General features: G+C 40.7%; 3 protein-coding genes across 7 annotated transcripts in view; 1 reads left to right on the top strand and 2 right to left on the bottom strand.

Moving 5' to 3' along the window:
- The window catches only part of LOC310994025 (uncharacterized protein), a 32,656-nt gene that overhangs the window by 10,184 nt on the left and 1,883 nt on the right, over nt 1–20,589 (top strand). The window contains exon 1 of one of the 3 annotated variants that reach the window (XM_083982531.1): nt 7,584–7,599. The exons of 1 other annotated variant lie outside the window; for it this stretch is intronic. The gene's annotated coding sequence lies outside the window, so the exon portion shown is untranslated. Of the gene's footprint in view, nt 1–7,583; nt 7,600–11,878; nt 11,892–20,589 lie in introns of those variants that run through there. One more of the 3 variants, XM_083982530.1, reaches the window with a different exon arrangement.
- LOC310994022 (uncharacterized protein) lies at nt 160–20,438 on the bottom strand. 3 transcript variants are annotated; one of them, XR_014595771.1, is made up of 3 exons: nt 20,283–20,438; nt 16,727–18,944; nt 160–231 (listed from the first exon to the last, which is right to left on the bottom strand). XR_014595771.1 is itself a non-coding variant. In XM_083982523.1 (2 exons), the coding sequence occupies exon 2, from the start codon at nt 18,934–18,936 to the stop codon at nt 16,864–16,866; it is 2,073 nt and encodes a 690-aa protein (XP_083838649.1). In that variant the 5' UTR covers nt 18,937–18,944; nt 20,283–20,438; the 3' UTR covers nt 15,958–16,863. The 3 variants fall into 3 exon arrangements, 1 of the variants encoding a protein (XP_083838649.1); XR_014595772.1 differs by lacking the exon at nt 160–231 and adding an exon at nt 15,958–16,498 and having other exon boundaries at nt 16,563–18,944; XM_083982523.1 differs by lacking the exon at nt 160–231 and having other exon boundaries at nt 15,958–18,944.
- On the bottom strand, nt 375–2,424 carry LOC310993178 (uncharacterized protein; the record flags this gene model as incomplete). Its single annotated transcript, XM_083981493.1, has 1 exon — nt 375–2,424. The coding sequence occupies exon 1, from the start codon at nt 2,373–2,375 to the stop codon at nt 375–377; it is 2,001 nt and encodes a 666-aa protein (XP_083837619.1). The 5' UTR covers nt 2,376–2,424.

Raw genomic sequence — 20,589 nt, 5'->3', positions numbered from 1 at the left:
GGGACTTTCACAATAAGAAGCAGATCATGACACCATATAGTCAGAATAGAATAGGCTACCTTTAAATGGAGAACTGTGGTGTGACACATTGTTTCTAAAAGCAGAATATATTTCTACACATATCTTATTAAAAGCTCTGTTTAAGATTTTCTTCATCACAAATAAAGCATAAGGAAAGAACAAATCAGAAAAAAGGCATCTCTAGGTAAGCTTAGTGACAGGAACAACTGTCTGTGGTTTGCAGTTACTATCAGAGCTACATTATCAAGATTATACTGTATGGTAATAGCCAGCCCGGCATGTTGTGTTTCTGATCATTACATCCACAAACATACTGTTTTGTTTTAGCTGATGTGAGAAACAATTTACTTAAATCAGTAGTAATCTGCTTGTTCTTCCTCACTAAAGCCTCCCTGAACAATTTCTTTGATTCTCGCAGTCTCTTCTGGTTGAGCAGCTGGAAGAACGGCCTTCAATTCACTCTCAATTTTTGCCATCCTGCCATCAGTCTTCCTCTCAAACTCTTTCTTGTTCTTCACGACCATCTGGTGAATCCCTTCCTGGGCTGCCTTGCAGGATTCCCGCAGATTCAGACGCTCCTGTTCGAACTCTGGTTTCTCCTTATCCATGGCCATGAGCCTGCCCAGGCTGCTCACTCTGTCCATCAGGTACTTGCTGGACACTTCAGTGTAGGTCATTGAAATCATGTGGACCAGGCTGGCAATGTTGGAGGCTTGAAAGGCCTGATTGTACAGGAGGTCTTTGGCAAAGAGCTTCCCATTGTAAGAGAGTTTCTTTGTATCTTCAGATGTCTTGACAAAATTGTGCAGTGTCTTGCTGAGGCTAGTTTTGATGATGTTGGAGACCATCTGGAAGAAGCGCACCATCTTCTCCCACTGCTCTTTGACTCTGCCCATGGCATCCAGACCCTTGACCAGCATCTTGATGGTGGTATTAAAGTCGATCTCTTTGATTTTGCAGTTCTGCATTTCAATCAGAACGTCATTCAGCTCCTTCTCATTCTTCTCCATGTTCTCCACACACTTCTCATATTGCTCCCGTGTTTGTTTGAGTTGTTCTCGGCTCTGCTCTATTTTGAAATGGGCATTATCTGCTGCTCTCTGACCAGCAGACATCTTTCCTGAGCTGCTGTTCTCTGCTCTATACATCATGGGTGGTTTGGGGGTAAAAGCTGGAGAGCCTAAAGCTTTTTTGCTCATGGAGTCAAAAGCAAGGGCTTCTTCATTCAGATTCGTAAGCATCTCAATCAGCTGTGTAGTTGTTCCCTCATCCCACTTCTTATCAGGGGAATACTTTGCCAGCTCCTTACATATGTTGAGGCTCTTTGCACAGAGTGACAAAACTTTGTCACGTGTTTCGTTCTTTGGCTTCTCCTCCATTTCCTTAGCGATCCTCTCAAATTGCTTCCCAGTCCATTTGGTCTTTGGACATTTTTCCTTCTGATCATACAGGTTCTTCCAGTCTATTTCATTTCCACTGACAAACGTTTTGAGATTTCCTATGATGTTCAGAATCTGTTCAGATTTACTGTAGGCTATCATTTGTGTGATCACATCAACGTCATCATCTGGGTTGTTTTGCTCTGTGGGTGATCCAGCTGCTTTCTGGGAAGAGCCAGTTATTAGACTGGTGAACCCATTCAGAACTCCTGTTACAGCTGTTGCGACTCCTTCAACAAAATCCATGCCAATCATCTCCCAGCCAGAAGGAAGTGAATCCATAGATTTCTTGAATTCATCTTGAGCTTCTTCCACCTGTTTTGACATGGCCTCCATTGCTTTCTTGGATCGTTCATTCAGAAGTTTGGCACTCTGCTCCCTCAATTTAGCCTCTTCCAGTTTCAGCTTGACATTTTCTAGCTCTTCTCCATAAAAGTGTTGAGCGTTAACACAGGCCTCCAGCAGCTCCTGGATTAAATTGATCACGTCAGAATACTTCTTTTCAACACCGTCTGCCAGTGCCACACAGTCGTCTGCGATTTCACGAATGTTGTGCAGTTGATTTGGGAGGAGGTTTTCAACAACTTCATCAGTGGCTTTGAAAAGAATGTTGACTGCTGCCTTCATGTAATCAGGGACTGTTCCTGTGTGGATGCGGATCTGATCCATATTCTTGTGGGCTTCATTGAATGCATGCCAGCCTGAGTTACAGATCTGCATGAGACAGGCCCTGAAGGAGTCTGGGTACTTGATGTACTTGAAGCCATCTTTAGGGGCATTCTTGTTGATGGAGAAGTCGTGACATGAGGAGATGAATACAAGCTCCCCCATGATGGCAATAGAGAGGGGAGCAGGAGTCAGATACTCCTCCCAGTTTGCATTGGGTTGCATCAGCATCCTGGTGGTTTCTCGCATCTCTGCTGCAGTGGTGAGACCTTGAGTGGTCTTTGCAACTTGGTCGGCCATTGTATCTTTCTGTAAAAAAAAAGGAGAAATTACTTTGGATGAAGTTGTAAACCCTCTTAACTCTTTCGCGACCATTGACGAGTAAACTCGTCACAGCCTGCCGAACGTTCACGACCACTGACGAGCAAACTCGTCAAAACCGTTTTTTTTTACAGATTACGATAATAGACACTCTGAGGTACCCTGTGTGTGAATATGGTAGTCCTCTGATATGTAAAACTGTTTTAAACTAAAATCAAAACATAATGTTTTTTATAAACTGTGTGATCTTGGTTTTGTTTGAGTAATCGTCCTCCTTGAATGCTGCTGTGGGGACAGCGTGCAGCGCTGTGCGGCTGTCGGCTACATTGTTGCGACTTTCTCGCTGAATCTGGCGACTTTCCAAACCCTCTTTTGACAAAAGCGACCGACGACAAATGTGGCGACTTTTACCGGTGCTGTTACAAACGTTTATGGTTTGGAGACTCGGATCTGAAAGCCCGTTATCACTGCTGTTTTCACGGCGCTGTGCAGCAGAGCGGGCGCTGAGCAGCGGAGCGGGCGCTCTGCAGCGGGGGCTGTGACCGGCCGCCCCCGCCCCAGAGCACTCATCGCCGGCCAGTCACACAGCAGTGTCCCGGAGCTGCTGCGCTGCGGCCAGAGACCCACACCGCTGCACCGCTGCTCTCCAGGCTGCCACACCCCCCAGATATGCCTACAAATATATTTATTTAGCCGTAGAAATGATTTGGGAGACATGCCACACTGCAGAGTAGCGGTAAAATGAGCAGATTGCCACTTGACACAAAAGTGCGTTTTTCTCTGAAACTAGAGCGGGAGCTCCGTTTTTGGAGAAACCCAGCTCTCTTCTTCTACTTCGTCCTCACGAACGAAACGGCGGAAAAACTCGCCGTTTTTTCGTGGAGCACGTTGTAAAGTCACTCTTCAACCAAGTGAAGACCGTTTGTTTCTAGGTGACGTACAGAGTTCGGTTCGACGTGAGATAAAAGGTAAACAAATAGCCAAAAACATGTGGTCCTGAGCGGATGTGCTGAGGAATTAGTGTGGTCGCGAAAGAGTTAATCTGGTGGAGAATAACAACAATTGGTGGTTATTTTATATTTATCTTCTTTGTTTTGTTTGGTTTTGGTTTTGTTTTTAACTTAAGCTTGCTGCTCTACCTGCTGCTTTTAATTGCCCATCGGGGGCAAATTAAGTTCTTGATTGATTGATTGATTGGAAACAGAAATGAAATGAAAGCTGTTAAAATTACCTTTATCATTCGATAAAGGTAATTTTAACAGCTTTCATTTCTGTTTCCACACTGAAGTGCATTTATATTATATCACTCAGTGTATAAAATATATGACAAAAATAACATCATTATCACTGAATAATTACACAAAAAACAAGTTTTAATAAAGAAAAATAATTTATATACTGTCATGTTTATATCCACATTTGTGTAACCATACATTAATTCAGGTCGCTTTCACACAAGAGCTGTTTGGTCCACTTTAAAACGGGCCATGGTTTGTTTACTGGTGTGGTTTGTATGCAGTGTGGCTCACTGGACCTAAAAGTAGAAAGTGTTGAAATAGTGCATCTGTACACAGTGCGTCTGTAACATTTAGAACACAAATCCTCCGGTGCCGTTTTCCTTTCATTTTCTCATTCTAAGAGTGAAACGCTCTCTGCCTTGCTGCCTTACCTGATGGTCATATTAAACGGCTTGCTGAGCCATGATTATTTAACTTTTTTTTTTAGTAATTAGTAAAAAAGAAAATAAACATATATAAAAAAAGTATGGTAGTAACTGGGGTTATATGAATCACGGTCAACAGGCCACATACGGTGGTATGTGTCGTATATGAAATAAAACAGCTAATTTAACATGGTGATCCATGTTTGGTGTTTGTTTTTGCGGGGTCCGTCAGTGACCCATTGAACCTCAGTTGAGGTGATTGTTCTAAAGGTGAAGGAGCTCCTGTACCTTTTATTAATCAGGGTGAGGTCAGAGCAGTGATTACCAGATAGAGAACTGCCAATTAATGAGAAGTGCTGACTTAAGGCTTCTGCAATTAATAGTGAGTCACTAATAATTTCATTATTCAATTTAATATGAGTAGGGGTGTTTTTTGAAGATTTATTAGGTACATTATTAATTGTCTTCCAAAATTGTTTGGGGTTCTTAAAATTGGTTGTTAGGGAGTCTTTGTAGTAATTGGTTTGAGCATTTCTTGTTTTAGTAGTACATTTATTTCTTAAATCTTTGTAAGCAATCCAATCAGAAACAGGCCTTGTCTCTTTGTTTGAATAAATTAATAAGTTCTCCTTTAATCAGTGGTAAGTGTCTACCCTTAACTCTGATTGTTGACCAGGGTGCGTGTTTGTTGATAACCTCGAGAAACTCAGTATAGAAAAAATGCCATGCATCTTCAACCTTTGGTATTAGCTGAAACCACTCCCAGTTTATGTTTAAAATGTCTTCAATAAAGAGATCATGATCAATATTAATAGCTTTCCTTACTTTAATAAATTTAGGGGGAAGATGAGGCATCTTCCAAACACAGAAGACAATGGAGTGGTCACTAAAAGAATCTGATAGTACACCGGATTGAATAATTCTGTCAGGATGGGTGACTAGTATCAAATCAAGCAGGGAGGCTGAGCTAGAGCACACCCTCGTGGGTATGAGTTGTGTGAGATTTATACTGCTAAAAAGCGATCGTTAAGAGAAGACCGGTCAAGCCAGTTAGAGTTGAAATCCCCTAAGATAATTGTCTCACTTGAGTGGTCTAAGGAGTTAATCGTAGACAAGATACAAAGAGACATTCAAAGTACAAAGGATTCTCTGTAGGTATGACTAGCTCTGAAGTCAGACCTGAGGAGATGTAGGTCAGAAGAAAAAGCCGAAAGAAAAAGCCACAGCTCAATATGGGACGAGAGAGTGAATGTAACGTGGTGAGGACTGATAGAAACATTTATGGGATGCAACTAAAAAGGAAAAATATCACAAATTTGGAAGTTCATATTCAGATGTCTCACAGAGGCTTTCTCCCAATACCTGATAAACTAAAACTAAATACTATTCAATTCCTCAAAAAAAACTAAAACTGCTTAATCACTTGTTGAACTAATTAAAACTAAATTGAAATAAAAAAGCAAAGTGAAAAACTAAATTAAAATAAAAAAAAACTAGTGACAATTTTAAAAATATAATAACCTTCACACACACACGCACGCATGCATGCACGCACGCACGCACGCACGCACACACACACACACACACACACACACTACTGCTACTGCCAGTATATCTTATCACACAAAGACATTGCAGTGTGTACAAAAGGCCATTGCAAAATTACATTACAAAATTAATGAGTAACCATTGGCCAGGGTGTTCAAGTGCGGCAACAAACTTTGAACTTGGTTAAATTTATGAAATTCACAAAAACAAACACAAAATCTGTTATGTGTGTATACACTTTCAACTTGGCCTATTTATCAATTAGAATTTATATGGGGGTATATGAAACTCTCCAACCCCAGGCACCATGGCACTCTATTGAGGTTTTGTTTTGTCCCCTGGCCTGCTAACTTTATTGACAATTGTAGGTAGATAACAGGTACCGTTGGAGTGTGTCGAAACAAGACTCACGACGAAGACCTTCAGTTTTTTTCAATTGCTAAAACACAATTTTGCAAACTAGCCTGGTTTTATCAAATTACTCAATACAATTCACAAAACCACACCCCAAAACTGCAAAATACCTCATATATCCTGCTAAATGAAGCACTGCAACTGTATCTACCCTGGTTGAATGATTCACGCTTCCACGAACACTGTAGCAAAACAACACATTTCACATACATTTTTCTCACAGATTAGTTTCTTATAGATGGGTACAAAAGTTTCAATATTCAGAATAATTACCGTGTACGCCTGCTTAGCCAGTAGTAGGACAGTCCTTTCTTGTCTCTTTTTCTCTCTCCCTCTTTCCCTCTCTGCACACACAGCCCTTCATGAGTAGTCACAATGGTCAGACACACCTGGATTAATCAGGTTGTCCAATAATGTAAGACAGGAAATGAAGGAGCAGCACTAAGTTCAGGAACTATTGGAGTTGTGCAAAGAGCCCATTGCCTCAAAAGATTGTGCAACAAAATTATTAAAGCAGAAGTAAGCGATCCGGTCGTTTTGGCTAATGCTGCGTTCCAGGCAGGCTTTTGAAACCGTAAATTACAGCTTCAAGTCACGACTTACGACTTTGTAGCGTTCCAGGCAACCCACTCGTGTTTTTCCGACCTGTTTTACCTGTGAAAGTGCACTGTCACGGCCATTCGTAACTTCCGACCCGTGAACTCGTACTAGATCGAACTGGTACGACTTCACAGGTCGGAAAAACACGAGTTGCCTTGAACGCACCATAACGTCCTCGTCCTTACGTCACCACATTCAGGCGCATCCCTTGGCTGCACACACAGCCCTTCATGCCGTTCTCTCTCCTCATTGGATAAAACTTGTAGGATACGATAAATGTTTTCTCTTCGGCTCAGAGCAGAGCAGAGTGACTGACAGACCCGTGTTTCGGTCCAAACACTCTATATAAGTGATTGATGTCGGAAGATATAACCATTTAAGACTTATATTAACACAAATATTCCACTTACTTCTGCTTTAAGTTAAGATTATTAAGGGTACAATAATGTTTGTCCAGACAAGTTTCATTAGTTTGTTTTTTAAAATAATTTTGTCGAACCACAATTCAAAAGCAATGTCTGATTTTAGTTTTCACTAAATTTTTTATTTATTATTACTTCAGTTTCAAGTTATTTCAGTGACAATTGTGGGTCTTTGTTTCTTTAACGGCTGGGTACCAACAATTATGGTTTAAATTATTGTTGTAATATGATATGTTATAAAGTTGATATCTTGTTTCAATCTCGTTGTCAGCAATAATATCAAAGTGCATGAGTGTGACCAAATGTCCAAAGTCCAACTGCCAACCCACACACACACAATTATTACTGCTGCTACCTTTAGTCAATATACTGGATACTTTCATTTTCACTTAGTAACATCTAGAGTTTGGATCTTTCAATCTAATCTATGCTCCTCCCCTATCTCCTTCCACTGGTTTTAAATGGCATTAGCACTGACAGGGAAGCACTGAGGATCCCTAAACAGGTAGGTCTACAGACATATACTGTAGATAGTCCTCTACAATCTTAAATTGTGAAACTTTTGTGTTTTGGTTTAGGGGTTCTGCCCATGGAGATGTGGTGAATTTCTGTATTTTGGAAGGGAGGAAAGCCAGCACACTCAAAATCCCTTCCCTGTCCTGTTTTATTATTATTGCAATAAAACTCATAAGAGATTTAGAGTGTGCTGGCTTTCCTCCCTTTCTGTTTTGCTGTAGCCGTGCACTTCCTAAAGTGTTTTGCCTTTTTTATGAGTGCTCGCTTCTCTTTTTTTCACAGTTTGAATTTCTGTATTTTGTCATTTTCTTCTGGTATAAGCTAACCAAAGTTTATTTTTCATTTAGTATAAATCAAGTAGCTGTCAATACGAGGTACTCATGGATCGTGTTGTTTGCTCTGGGTACGTATCGGATTTTCAGAGTTCACTAATTGTTACTAAATTGATCTTTCACCATTTCTACAGCACTTTAAGGTTTGGGTGCACACAAATCAAAACAGATTCCTAGAGGGGGCCACTGCGTCCAAGCTCGCTGCAATTGTCTCCATGATTATTTTATCAAGATCAGTTCTAATTTCTATTAATTAGACCTAGTGAATTGAAACTGAATTTAAGTGGCTCTGGCAAACTGATCTGTTATGAAAAATAACATTATAATTCACTTTATGCACAGCTACACTATTTCCTGAAATAAGCCAGCTCGTTTAATTCCTGTCTTACATTATTGGACCAACTGATTAATCCAGGTGTGTCTGACCACTGTGACTACTCAGACACACCTGGATTAATCAGTTGGTCCAATAATGTAAGACAGGAATTAAACGAGCTGGCTTATTTCAGGAAGTTGTGTAGCTGTGCATAAAGTGAATTGAGCAGTGGACTCTTCTCAGCTCTTCCTGTTATGTAGCTGCTTTAACCCTTTCCTCTCTACATCACAGGTCTGCAGGGCAGCATGTGGAGTTGAGGCGTCTGGCAAAGGCTCTGGTTGTACCACTGAAGAATGGACTCTGTTCCTTCAACACTGTCTCAAAGATCCTCCTCAGTGTTAAAGCAGACATGGTTCTTCCTGGCTGCCAGACCTTTGATGATATCAGACAAGAAATTAAGAACATGAAGAAGCAGATGGAAGAGTCGGAGGGTTTAGCCAAAACAGAGCTTCAGCAAGTGGACAGGGAAACTGAGACTCTCACTGTGGAGCAGAGTCAGTTAGCAAAGGAGAAAAAACAGAAAATTGACGAGTTAGAGAACTTGAATATACAACTGTCATCCTTCCAGTCCAATCTAAGCATTTACAAAGAAGCTCTAGAAACAGAAAGGAGAAACCTGCGGTCAGCAGAAAACACCCTGAGTGATATGAGAGCAAAGAGAGATAAGGCACAGACAGTGCGAGACGTCGGGATTGGTCTCTTATTCATCCCAATTGTAGGTTGGATTGCTGGTAAGTAAAAACAGCTGGATATTGGTATAGATAAAATGAACACTTTATGTATCTGTCTGAAATGAAAAAGCGGACTTTTTCACAGCACACTTTATCAACTTTTTTCCATCATCAACCTATTCTAATTTTAGGAGGAACTATGGTTGGTGTTGGTCAAGCGGACATGGACCGGGCCTCTGATGCTGCGGACAAAGCTCGTCGGGAGGTACAAAACTGTGAATCTCAGGTGAACACATATTCTAACAAAGTGCAGCACTACAATTCCGAGATCAAGAAAGCTGAGTGTGACATCAAAGAAGCTGACAAAAAGATTTGTGAGACAGAAGCCAAACTTTGTGACATGTCTGAGAAGCGTAGGGTTGTTGCTGATATTCAGGTTAAAATGAGACGAGTGGTAAATCAGCTGGGGCTGCTCAGCGGGGTGGGGAGTGTGGCCAAGCTGCAGACCAAACGCCTGATCCTGCTGGAGCCTGTGATGAAGCTGTTGGAGGAGATGACAACAATACTACGTCAGATCAGTGGAAACGAGCTGCTTAACACTGAAGGCATACAGAGCCTGATGGGGGACATGAAGGTGAACCAGAGAAAACTCAAAGAACTTGCTGACAAATAACATATGACATAATAAGAGTGCAAATGATAATTACATATGATTACAATTATATCACCGCCTTTGCTTTGATGGCAAGGCAAGGCAGGCAAGGCATCTTTATTTATATAGCACATTGCATACCAATGTATTGATGTAGTTTGCTGTGTGTTTTTCTGATTGTTTGATGTAATGAGATTTGTGTCTGCTATTATAAAAACACATGAATTATTCATTCAGAGGGTGACCCAAATGTGTGGTGTGGTTGAGGATAAAGCTGAAACTGGCACCGGCCAGTTTTGCCAAATAACCTAAAATCATTTTCATGTAATAGGAACATGGAGAAGTCAATGAATGTTGATTGAATGTTGATATTAATAGTTTGCAATTACTGCCAACTTGATCATCTGTCAGTTTGTCTATGCAAAAAGATACATGAATTTGATTTCTTTATTCATGTGGTCTGTTCTGTTATAGGACTGGGTCTTGTAGCACTTACATCTGACCACTAGGTGGAGACATAATGTTGGTTTGCACCTCAAGAAAATCCTTCCAAACAGCAGATTTGACAGACAGTACATAACACACTCAGCCATCAGATTCATTTGGCCTATTGTATACTATTGAAATACAGATGGTAGTGGGAACTGAGGCACTCAGAGTAGGAAGGTGATTTTAAAAAGCCTTAGGGGAGGTGGAGACAAGAGACAAAGACAACTGATACCCATGCAGCACTCCATGCATGTTTTTTGATTGAACTATTGAAATACATTTTGACAGAGCAAACCAACTATTGATTTATTAAAAATAAAAAAACAAAAATAATTGACTTGGGGGTACATGAAACTCTCCAGCCACACGCACCTGTTCTGACTTCACACAAAGAAGTTAATCAAGAATAACCACTCCAGAGTGTGTATTATCCATAGACTGTAAAAAAAAAAAAAAAGGTATTATCCCTGAATGATGTGTGGCATAATCTTTATGATATCTGTGATATGTGACATAATCTTTGTGAAAACTATACACTTTTTTATTAAAGCAATGTTTCGGTCCCGATGGGTTTCCCACCCACCGTATGTAATATATGTATATACGTATATGAATCATGTGTGAAGTGTTTCCCATATGCCTGATGAAGGTCATACTCCCGACTGAAACGTTGCTTTAATAAAATAATTGAGAGTGAGACAGTGTGCGGGAGCTTCTTCAAAAAACTTTGCATTTTGGGTTATGCCCTCCCCCTACGCACCTGCATCTTCAGGTGTGCTGAGACCTTTTTCCCTTGAAATAAAACTGATGTAAAACTCATTTCAATATTTATTTTTTCATATTGATTAGTGTCGTATAAACAGCAGGAGACTGTGTTTTATGACGTGGCTGTCAACATTCACCAAAACTAAGAAAAAACAATTCTCCACAATAAGTCTAATAGTGCAGGTATGGCTAGTTAGACAGTAAGTAAGTTATTAAACTGAGAATTTCAATCTGTCAATATCCTACAAACTTTACTTAGGTTATGGTTATATGGAACATCTAGGTGGAGTCATTTGCCTACTTACATAACTTAGTTTCAACGAAGTCAAACTAACTTGAACAAACTCAACATTGCTGGGCATCCTCATCATATGCCACGTGTGCTCATTCATTAAAAATCATTTTGGAAACTTACATATGTAGCCTATCATAAATAAGTTATAAAGTTAATAACTTATTCCTATCTCCCTGCCAGCAAGAATATGAGTGTGCATGAGCATGACCAAATCTTCAAGTCCATGAGCCAACCCACACATAATCATTACTGCTGCTCAAACACTGTACATTGTTTCATTTTCACTTCATACCACCTATGGCTAGAAATCACACAGTTTCCCTGAAACCACATGACCACCACCTGAACATTTATGGGCCTCTCTTATCTGCCCCTTTGCTGCACCATGTCCTCATTAATCATATCTACACACACACACACACACACACACACACACACACACACACACACACACACACACACACACACACACACACACACACACACACACACACACACACACACACACACACACACACACACACACACACACACACACACACACACACACACACAATCCCCAAAATGTCTCCAGTAGGCTGCACACCCACACATACAAACAGCTCCTCCCCTGTCACCTCCCACTGACTTTAAATAGTGACGGTTTTCTGTAACTCTGGAACATCAGCACTTAGAGGGACGCACAGAAGATCCCTAAACAGGTAGGTTTACAGACAGCTGTAGTCTTATTATTGTATTGTATCTTATTATTGTATAGTTGTTAACACAAGGTCAGTGTATCTACACCAAAATGGGCTTTATGCACAGCTCCACTACTTAACTGAAATAAGCCAGCTCCTTTATTTCCTGTTTTACATTATTGGACCAACTGATTACTCCAGGTGTGTCTGACCATTGTTGTGAGGTCAGACACACCTGGATTAATCAGTTGGTCCAATAATGTAAAACAGGAAATGAAGGAGCTGGCTTATTTCAGGAAGTAGTGGAGCTGTGCATAAAGCCTATTACAGTAATGACGTTTGACTGGATGAGTTTTTTTTTTTCAGTCATTCTTTTTCTATTACAGTCCATCAGTTGTCAAACTGTCAAGTTTTTTTGTTTGTTTTGTTTTGTTTTTATTTATTCGCACCATAAAAACCAAGGACAATTACAAAAACAGAAATGAAACAAGAATAGTATGTGCGGGAGAGGTGATTTAGTTGAGGTGTTCTGCCCATAGAGATGTGTCAGCTTTATATTGTATCATTTTCCACTTGAATAAATTAACCAAAATATTTGTTTTTGTTTTGCAGAAATCAAGTACTCAACTATTAAATTGAGCTACTCATGGCATTGGTTGGTATATTTATTATATTTATCTCTATATCTATATATCTATTAGAATGGGCTCTCTCCGCTCTAAGGCCTGCAGAGCAGCAAGTGGAGTTGAGGCGTCTGTCCCAGGCTCTGATTGAACCACTGAAGAGTGGACTCCATTCCTTCAACAATGTCTCAGAGATCCTCCTCAGTATTAATGCAGACATGGTCCTTCCTGGCTGCCAGACCTTTGATGATATCAGACGACAGATTATAAACATCAAGTTGCAGATGGAAAAGTCAGAGCGCATAGCCATAACAGAGCTTCAGCAAATGGATAGGGAAACTGAGACTCTCACTGCAGAGCAGGGTCAGTTAGCACAGCAGAAAAGACAGAAAACTGATGAGTTAAAGAACTTGAATACAAATCTGTCGTCACTCCAGTCCACTCTATGCAGTTACAAAGAAGCTCTAGAGACAGAGAGGAGAAACCTGCAGTCAGCGGAAAAAACCCTGAGGAACCTGAGAAAGAAGAGAGATGATGCAGAGAAACTCCGAAACATAGGGCTTGTTACCACTCTCATCCCATTTGTTGGTTGGGTTGCTGGTAAGTAAATAAAGCAGGTTGTTAGTATACAGGTTATTTTCAAGATAATAAGTGACCACTGTATGTATACATGTTATTTTTCAAAATTATTAATCTGTTTTAATTTCAGGACCAGTCATGATTGTTGTTGGTCAAGTGGAGTTGAACCAGGCCTCTGAAGCTGTGGACACAACTCGTAAGGAGGTAGAACGCTGTGAATCCCAGGCGAACTCATATTATAACCAAGTACACCACTACAATTCATTGATCGATCAAGCTTACTGTGACATCACAGCAGCTGACAATAGGATTCGTGAGACAGATGCCAAACTTCGTCACATGTCTGAGAAGCGGAGGGTTGTTGCTGGTATTCAGTATAAAATTAGACGTGCGGTCCATCAGCTGGGGCTGCTGAGTGGGGTGGGGAATGTGGCCGAGCTGCAGACCCGACACCTGGTCCTGCTGGAGCCTGTGATGAAGGTTATGGAGGAGATGAACACAATACTGCGTCAGATCAGTGGAACTGACCTGCTGTACAGGGAAGGCATACACAGCCTGATGGAGGACATGAGGATGAACCACAGAAGACTCAAAGAACTTGCTGACACCAATCAGCTGTCCCTCAAGGGTCTTAGAGACTATATTTGAAATTTTTGAGATCAGGTTACATATGATCTCAAAAAAAAAATCTGGTTAAAAGATCAGGTTAGATATGGGGTGGCACAGTGGTGCAGTGGTTAGCACTGTCACCTCACAGCAAGAGGGTTCTGGGTTTGAACCCGCTGGCCGGCTGGGGCCCTGTGTGGAGTTTGCATGTTCTCTCCGTGCATGCGTGGGTTCTCTCCGGCTACTCCGGCTTCCTCCCACAGACCAAAAGACATGCAGGTTCGGTTAATTGGCGACTATAAATTGCCCATAGGTGTGAATGAGAGTGTGAATGGTTGTCTGTCTATATACATGTTGGTCCGGCGATAGACTGGCGACCTGCGTGTACCCCGCCTCTCGCCCCAAGTCAGCTGAGATAGGCTCCAGCTCACCCGTGACCCTAGTGCAGGATAAGCGGTATAGAAAATGAATGAAAGGTTAGATATGAATAAAATTCTCTCATCACTTTTGCTTTGATATACAGTAGTTTGCTGTGTGTTTTTGTTGCCTCATATAACTTGTTTTGCTTATTAGAAAGCAAATGCATTGCAGTAATGTGGGGAAAGTGACATTAATTATTTCCTGGTTGTATGATGTAATGATATTTTTCTCCCTTATAATAATAAAAAAAAATTAGTTATTCATTAATATGCCATCCTGTTGTGTAGTTGAAGTTAAGCAGGAAGTGGTGCTGACATTGTTGACAAATAATCTGGTTAAAGTCTAAAAAATCATGCTCATGTAATATATACACATGCATGTCCAGAGAGAGAGAGAGAGACTGACGGAGAGGTACAATCTGCTGCCTCATCGATATCTCTGTGTGTGCCGCATACTGTAGATGAGACGTGACAGTGGAGCGACTTAAACCTTGTGAGTTATAAATCCACCAAAAGGGTGGAGCCAGAAATGCTCCCATAAAAGAGTGTCCTGTGGAAGTTTACAAGGGATTGTTGTGTCCTGGTGGTGAGACTAGGCAGAACCACCAGAGGTGCCATATTGTGTCTATTGGTATGTGTTTGGGAACTCACTCACCCACTGACGATGTGCTGTTCAGGTGTACGTGTGTGACTCCATTCATGAATGCTTATTAAAACCCAAGAAAGAGCCGACGTGTGAAGCTTTTCTTTTTAATTCACCACAGTCTATGTGAAAAGATACAAGAATTTGATTTCTTTATTCTACTGTTCTTATAGGACTGGGTCTTGTAGCACTTACATCTGGCCACTAGGTGGAGACATGATGTTGGTTTGCACCGCAAGAAAATCCTTCCAAAGAGCTGATATGACAGACAGTACATTACACACTCAGCCATCAGATTAATTTGGCCTATTGTATACCATTGAAATACATTTTGAAAGAGCAAACCAACTATTGATTTATAATAAAGAACTAATCAGAACTGATTTGGGGGTACATGAAACTCTCCAGCCCCTAACACAAATAAGTTAATCAAGAATAACCACTCCAGAGTGTGTATTATCCCTGAATGATGTGTGACATAATCCTTATGATATCATATAAATTATGATGTGTGACATAATCTTTGTGAAACTACACCCTTTGCATAAGAGGGAAGCTAATGAAATGATTTAGAATAAAACTGATTTCAATATTTTTTTTCATATTGATTGGTGTAGTATAAACAGCAGGAGACTGTGTGTTTTATGACATGGCTATTCACCAAAAGGGAAAAACATAATTCTCCACAATAAGTGTAATAGTGCAGGTATGGCTAGTTAGACAGTATTTCAATTGCAATTCAAGGTTTTTCTTTGATAGTTATGTGTGAGTTGAGTTCCCCACACTCTGACAAGTCACTTACAGTAATATTTAAAATACAAAATTAATTCCATGGTTTACTATGTCAACATTGATGTCACTGACCTGAATACTTATATATTTGTACTGTATATAGGCCTACCTATACAAAGAAATTGATATGTTGGTGCATGTTGCAGATTTGTGGTTTGTACCACAGTAGAACTCCCACAAACAAAGTCTCTATCTAACTCAGGTAGCAGATTCAAGAATTGATTCCCTTCCCTTCTCCTAACAGTAAGTCTAAATATCCAGGCTTTCAAAATATAGTTAATATCAAAGTTACAGCGAAAAGGGATAATAGATTAGATTTTTCATGCAGTATAGTAAAGAAAGGCGTCCATCATCTTCAAGAATTTATTCAAACAAATGAGAACAGATAATGCAAAACAATACACCCTGTCCATTGTAAGCAGAGTGTCTCAAAATGCATGATAGGGACTTAACACATTTTTGGGGGGATTCATTCTTAAATGCTTCCCATAGATGGTGAGAAAACAATTCATCCCCCCCAAAAAAAGCCTTTCACCAGAGATACATTTGATTTCAGAGATTTAAACAGAGATCATAGTATATAGCTCCTCCTGTTGACTTGGTCATATATAAATATATTATTATTGTAATTAATTATGGAACGGTTCATCCATAGCCATCAAAAGTCCCAAGTTCCAATCAAACTGCCATATGTCCGGGTGTGTGGAGGATTGGACCCAAATGCAGACTCAGGGAAAGCGGGTGTGGTGGAACAAAAGGTATTTAGCAGGAACACAGGGTATAAACGCATAGACAAAGGGAGACATTGAACTTAGACGCACAAGGGAAAACACAGGTGGTGCAATCAACCCAGGTGAGACATGGTAAATCCAGGGAGAACACAGGATGACGAGACAGAAACTTCAAAATAAAACAGGAAACAACTTAACTATACAAAGTAAGTGACACCAAGACAAGACACAGGGACTTTCACAATAAGACAGGAAGCAGTCAGAATAAAAGACCTTTAAATGAAGAACTGTGGTGTGACACATTGTCTCTAAAACCAGGATATATTTCTACACATACCATCTTATTAAAAGCTCTGCTTAAGATTTTCTTCATCACTTGCACATTGTCTAAATTAAAATAAAGCATAGGAAAGAACAAATCAGAAAAAAAGCATCTCTAGCGAAGCTTAGTGACAGGAACAACTGTCTGTGGTTTTCAGTTAATAGCAATGCTACATTATCAAGATTATACTGTATGGTAATAGCCGGCATGTTGTGTTTCTGATCATTACATCCACACACTGTTTTGTTTTATCTGATGTGAGAAACAATTGACTTAAATTAGTAGTAATCTGCTTGTTCTTCCTCACTAAAGCCTCCCTGAACAATTTCTTTGATTCTCTCAGTCTCCTGCGGTGGAGCAGCTGGCAGAACAGCCTTCAGTTCGCCCTCTATTTTTACCATCCTGGCATCAGTCTTCCTCTCAAACTCTTTCTTGTTCTTCAGGACCAGCTGGAGAATCCCTTTCTGGGCATCCCGGCAGGATTCCTGCAGACTTTCACGCTCACTCAGGAACTCTGGTTTCTCCTTATCCATGGCCATGAGCTTGCCCAGGCTGCTCACTCTGTCCATCAGGTACTTGTTGGACACTTCAGTGTAGGTCGTTGAAATCATGTGGACCAGGCTGGCAATGTTGGAGGCTTGAAAGGCCTGATTGTACAGGAGGTCTTTGGCAAAGAGCTTCCCATTGTAAGATAGTTTCTTTGTATCTTCAGATGTTGTGACAAAGTTGTTCAGTGTCTTGCTGAGGCTAGTTTTGATGATGTTGGAGACCATCTGGAAGAAGCGCACCATCTTCTCCCACTGCTCTTTGACTCTGCCCATGGCATCCAGACCCTTGACCAGCATCTTGATGGTGGTATCAAAGTCAACCTCTTTGATTTTGCAGTTCTGCATTTCAATCAGAACATCATTTAGCTCCTTCTCATTCTTCTCCATGTTCTCCACACACTTCTCATATTGCTCCCGTGTTTGTTTGAGTTGTTCTCGGCTCTGCTCTATTTTGAAACGAGCATTCTCAGCTGCTCTCTGGCCGGCAGACTTCTTTTCTGAGCTGCTGTTCTCTGCTTTAAACATCATCGGTGATTTGGGGGTAAAAGCTGGAGTGCCTAAAGTTCCTTTGCTCATGGAGTCAAAAGCGAAGGCTTCTTCATTCAGCTGCGCTAGTTTCTCAACCAGCTGTGTAGTTGTTGCCTCATCCCACTTCTGATCAGGGGTATACTTTGCCAGCTCTTCACATACGTTGAGGCTCTTTGCACAGAGTGACAAAACTTTATCACATGTTTTGTCCTTTGGCATCTTCGTCATTTCCTGAGAGATCCTCTCAAATTGCTTCCCAGTCCATTGGGTCTTTGGACATTTTTCCTTCTGATCATACAGGTTCTTCCAGTCTATTTCATTTCCACTGACAAACGTTTTGAGATTTCCTATGAGGCTCAGAATCTGCCCAGACCTGCTGCAGGCTTTCATTTGTGTGATCCCATCAACGTCATCATCTGGGTTGTTTTGCTCAATGGATGATCCCAGAGCTGCTCCCAGAGCTGCTCCCACGGGCCCCCAAGAGCCAGTCATTTGATTAGTGAGCCCATTCATCAGTCCTGTTACAGCTCCTGTAAACCCTTCAACAAAATCCATGCCAATCATCTCCCAGCCAGAAGGAAGTGAATCCATGGATTGCTTGAATTGGTCTTGTGCTTCTTCCGCCTGTTTTGACATGGCTTCCATTGCTTTCTTGGATCGTTCATTCAGAAGTTTGGCAGTCTGCTCCTTCAATTTGGCCTCTTCCAGTTTCATCTTGACATTTTCTAGCTCTTCTCCATAAAAGTGTTGAGCGTTAACACAGGCCTCCAGCAGCTCCTGGATTAAATTGATCACGTCAGAATACTTCTTTTCAACACTGTCTGCTAACACCACACAGTCGTCTGCGATTTCACGAATGTTCTGCAGTTGATTTGGGAGGAGGTTTTCAACAACTTCATCAGTGGCATTGAAAAGAATGTTGATCGCTGCCTTCATGTAATCAGGAACTGTTCCTGTGTGTATGCGGATCTGATCCATATTCTTGTGGGCTTCATTGAATGCATGCCAGCCTGAGTTACAGATCTGCATGAGACAGGCCCTGAAGGAGTCTGGGTACTTGATGTACTTGAAGCCATCTTTAGGGGTGTTTTTGTTGATGGAGAAGTCATCACATGAGGAGATGAATACAAGCTCTCCCATGATGGCAATAGAGAGGGGAGCAGGAGTCAGATACTCCTCCCAGTTTGCATTGGGTTGCATCAGCATCCTGGTGGTTTCTCGCATCTCTGCTGCAGTGGTGAGACTTTGAGTGGTCTTTGCAACTTGGTCGGCCATTGTATTTACTGTAAAAAAAAAAAAAAAAAAAAGAAGAAAAAAGAGCAGAAATTACTTTTGATGAACCCTCTTTTTGCTGGTGGAGAATAGCAAGGAAAAGGTATTATTCTAATCTTAGCAACTAAAATTTCTGGTTCCACACTTGTAGGAGTCATGAAATTTTCTGTTAGTATGGGTTATTGTTTGGTGTTTTGTTTGATATTGATTATTATTTTGTTTTTGTGATCATTTGTGGTGTAGCGGGGCATGGGATTTGAGCCAAACCTGTCTGTTCTGTTACTCCATTCCCTATCCACCCAAAGCTCTTTTCATTGGTGCTCTCATGCTCCCTGCAATCATCATGCTGACATGTAAACTACAACTTCAACCATAGTCTAGTGATGCCCGCATAATAGCCTGATATATGTTTAAAAGTGATGCCCTTGATGCTCCCTAATCTCTTCCTGATAAACATTTTAAGAGATTATTGACTTATTTATACATATCTCTGACTTTGTCAATGTACTGTCTCCACGTCAGCTTTTCATCGAACCACATCTAACCACAATGACCTGCTCAATTTCTTGGCCATGTAATTCCAATGTAACATATTGTTGGTGCCTTACCTACCGAAAGCTTGAATCCCCAACTCTCTGCCTACTGCTCCACCATTCCCAATTGCCCCTGCAGTTTTTGCTGTAGGTACTTGATATTACACCCCCTTATCACACGGCACCATCATCAGAAAAAACAGGCAACAGAAAAGGACATCATAATATATTGTCAACATGTATTTCCTGGATCCCTAGTGAATAACCATCATGCCATGATATTTTTTGAGTTCAATGAGATAGATTGCATTCTTTGAAAGTGAGAGATGAGAGGTTGCCAACATCTGTAAAATGTGTCTGTTGAACCACAAATGGTGTATTTATCTTTTCCAGTTTTAAAAATGATAACAGGTCCTGCAGATAGGATGTGTTTGAAGGGGGTGAATGACTTTTCCAGAGAAGAAGAATCAGACGACGGGCAATTAATGAAGCAAAGGAGAGAGCATTAACTTGTTTAGCAGTCATTACAGCTCCTTCCTCAATTGTATGTATTTTAAATGAGTTATTTGATTAATAGGCTAACAGTAATGTAACATATTACTTTTGATAGAACTTTGTAATAAAATAAGTTACTTTCCAAAGTACTGTACCCAACAACACGGCTGGTTTCACTCATTGGAATTATTCCACTCAGTGTATAAAAACAAAACATGTAGGACAAAAATGACATAGGAATAAAGTTAAGTTGCTGAAGTATGAGTTTCATAAGATTTGCATAAGAAGCCATAAGACATATGAAAATATCAATTCACATACCTTTGCTGTTGAAGGAAGCAAGACTGTGTCTGCGTTAGTTGAGAAGTAGATGCTGCGCTCCTGTCAAGAGCTCTATAAACACAGTTGTGGGAGGCAAACTCCTCCTCTGCACTCAATGACCTGCTTATAATGACAAATCCACTTATGGTATGAGCCAACTTGCACACAATGTGGATACTGTTCATTATTTCACTTTCACTTCCACACAGCACCACCTACTGTATGGCTGGAAATCACACAGTTTCCCTGAAATCACGTGACCACCGTCTGAATATAGGTCTCTGTATCCGCCTCCTGTCCTCAGTTA

Source organism: Trachurus trachurus, assembly GCF_905171665.1.
Source record: "Trachurus trachurus genome assembly, chromosome: 11".
Lineage (NCBI taxonomy): Eukaryota > Metazoa > Chordata > Actinopteri > Carangiformes > Carangidae > Trachurus > Trachurus trachurus.
Note: the sequence above shows the minus strand (reverse complement) of the source record. Positions and strands in the feature narration are given on the sequence as shown.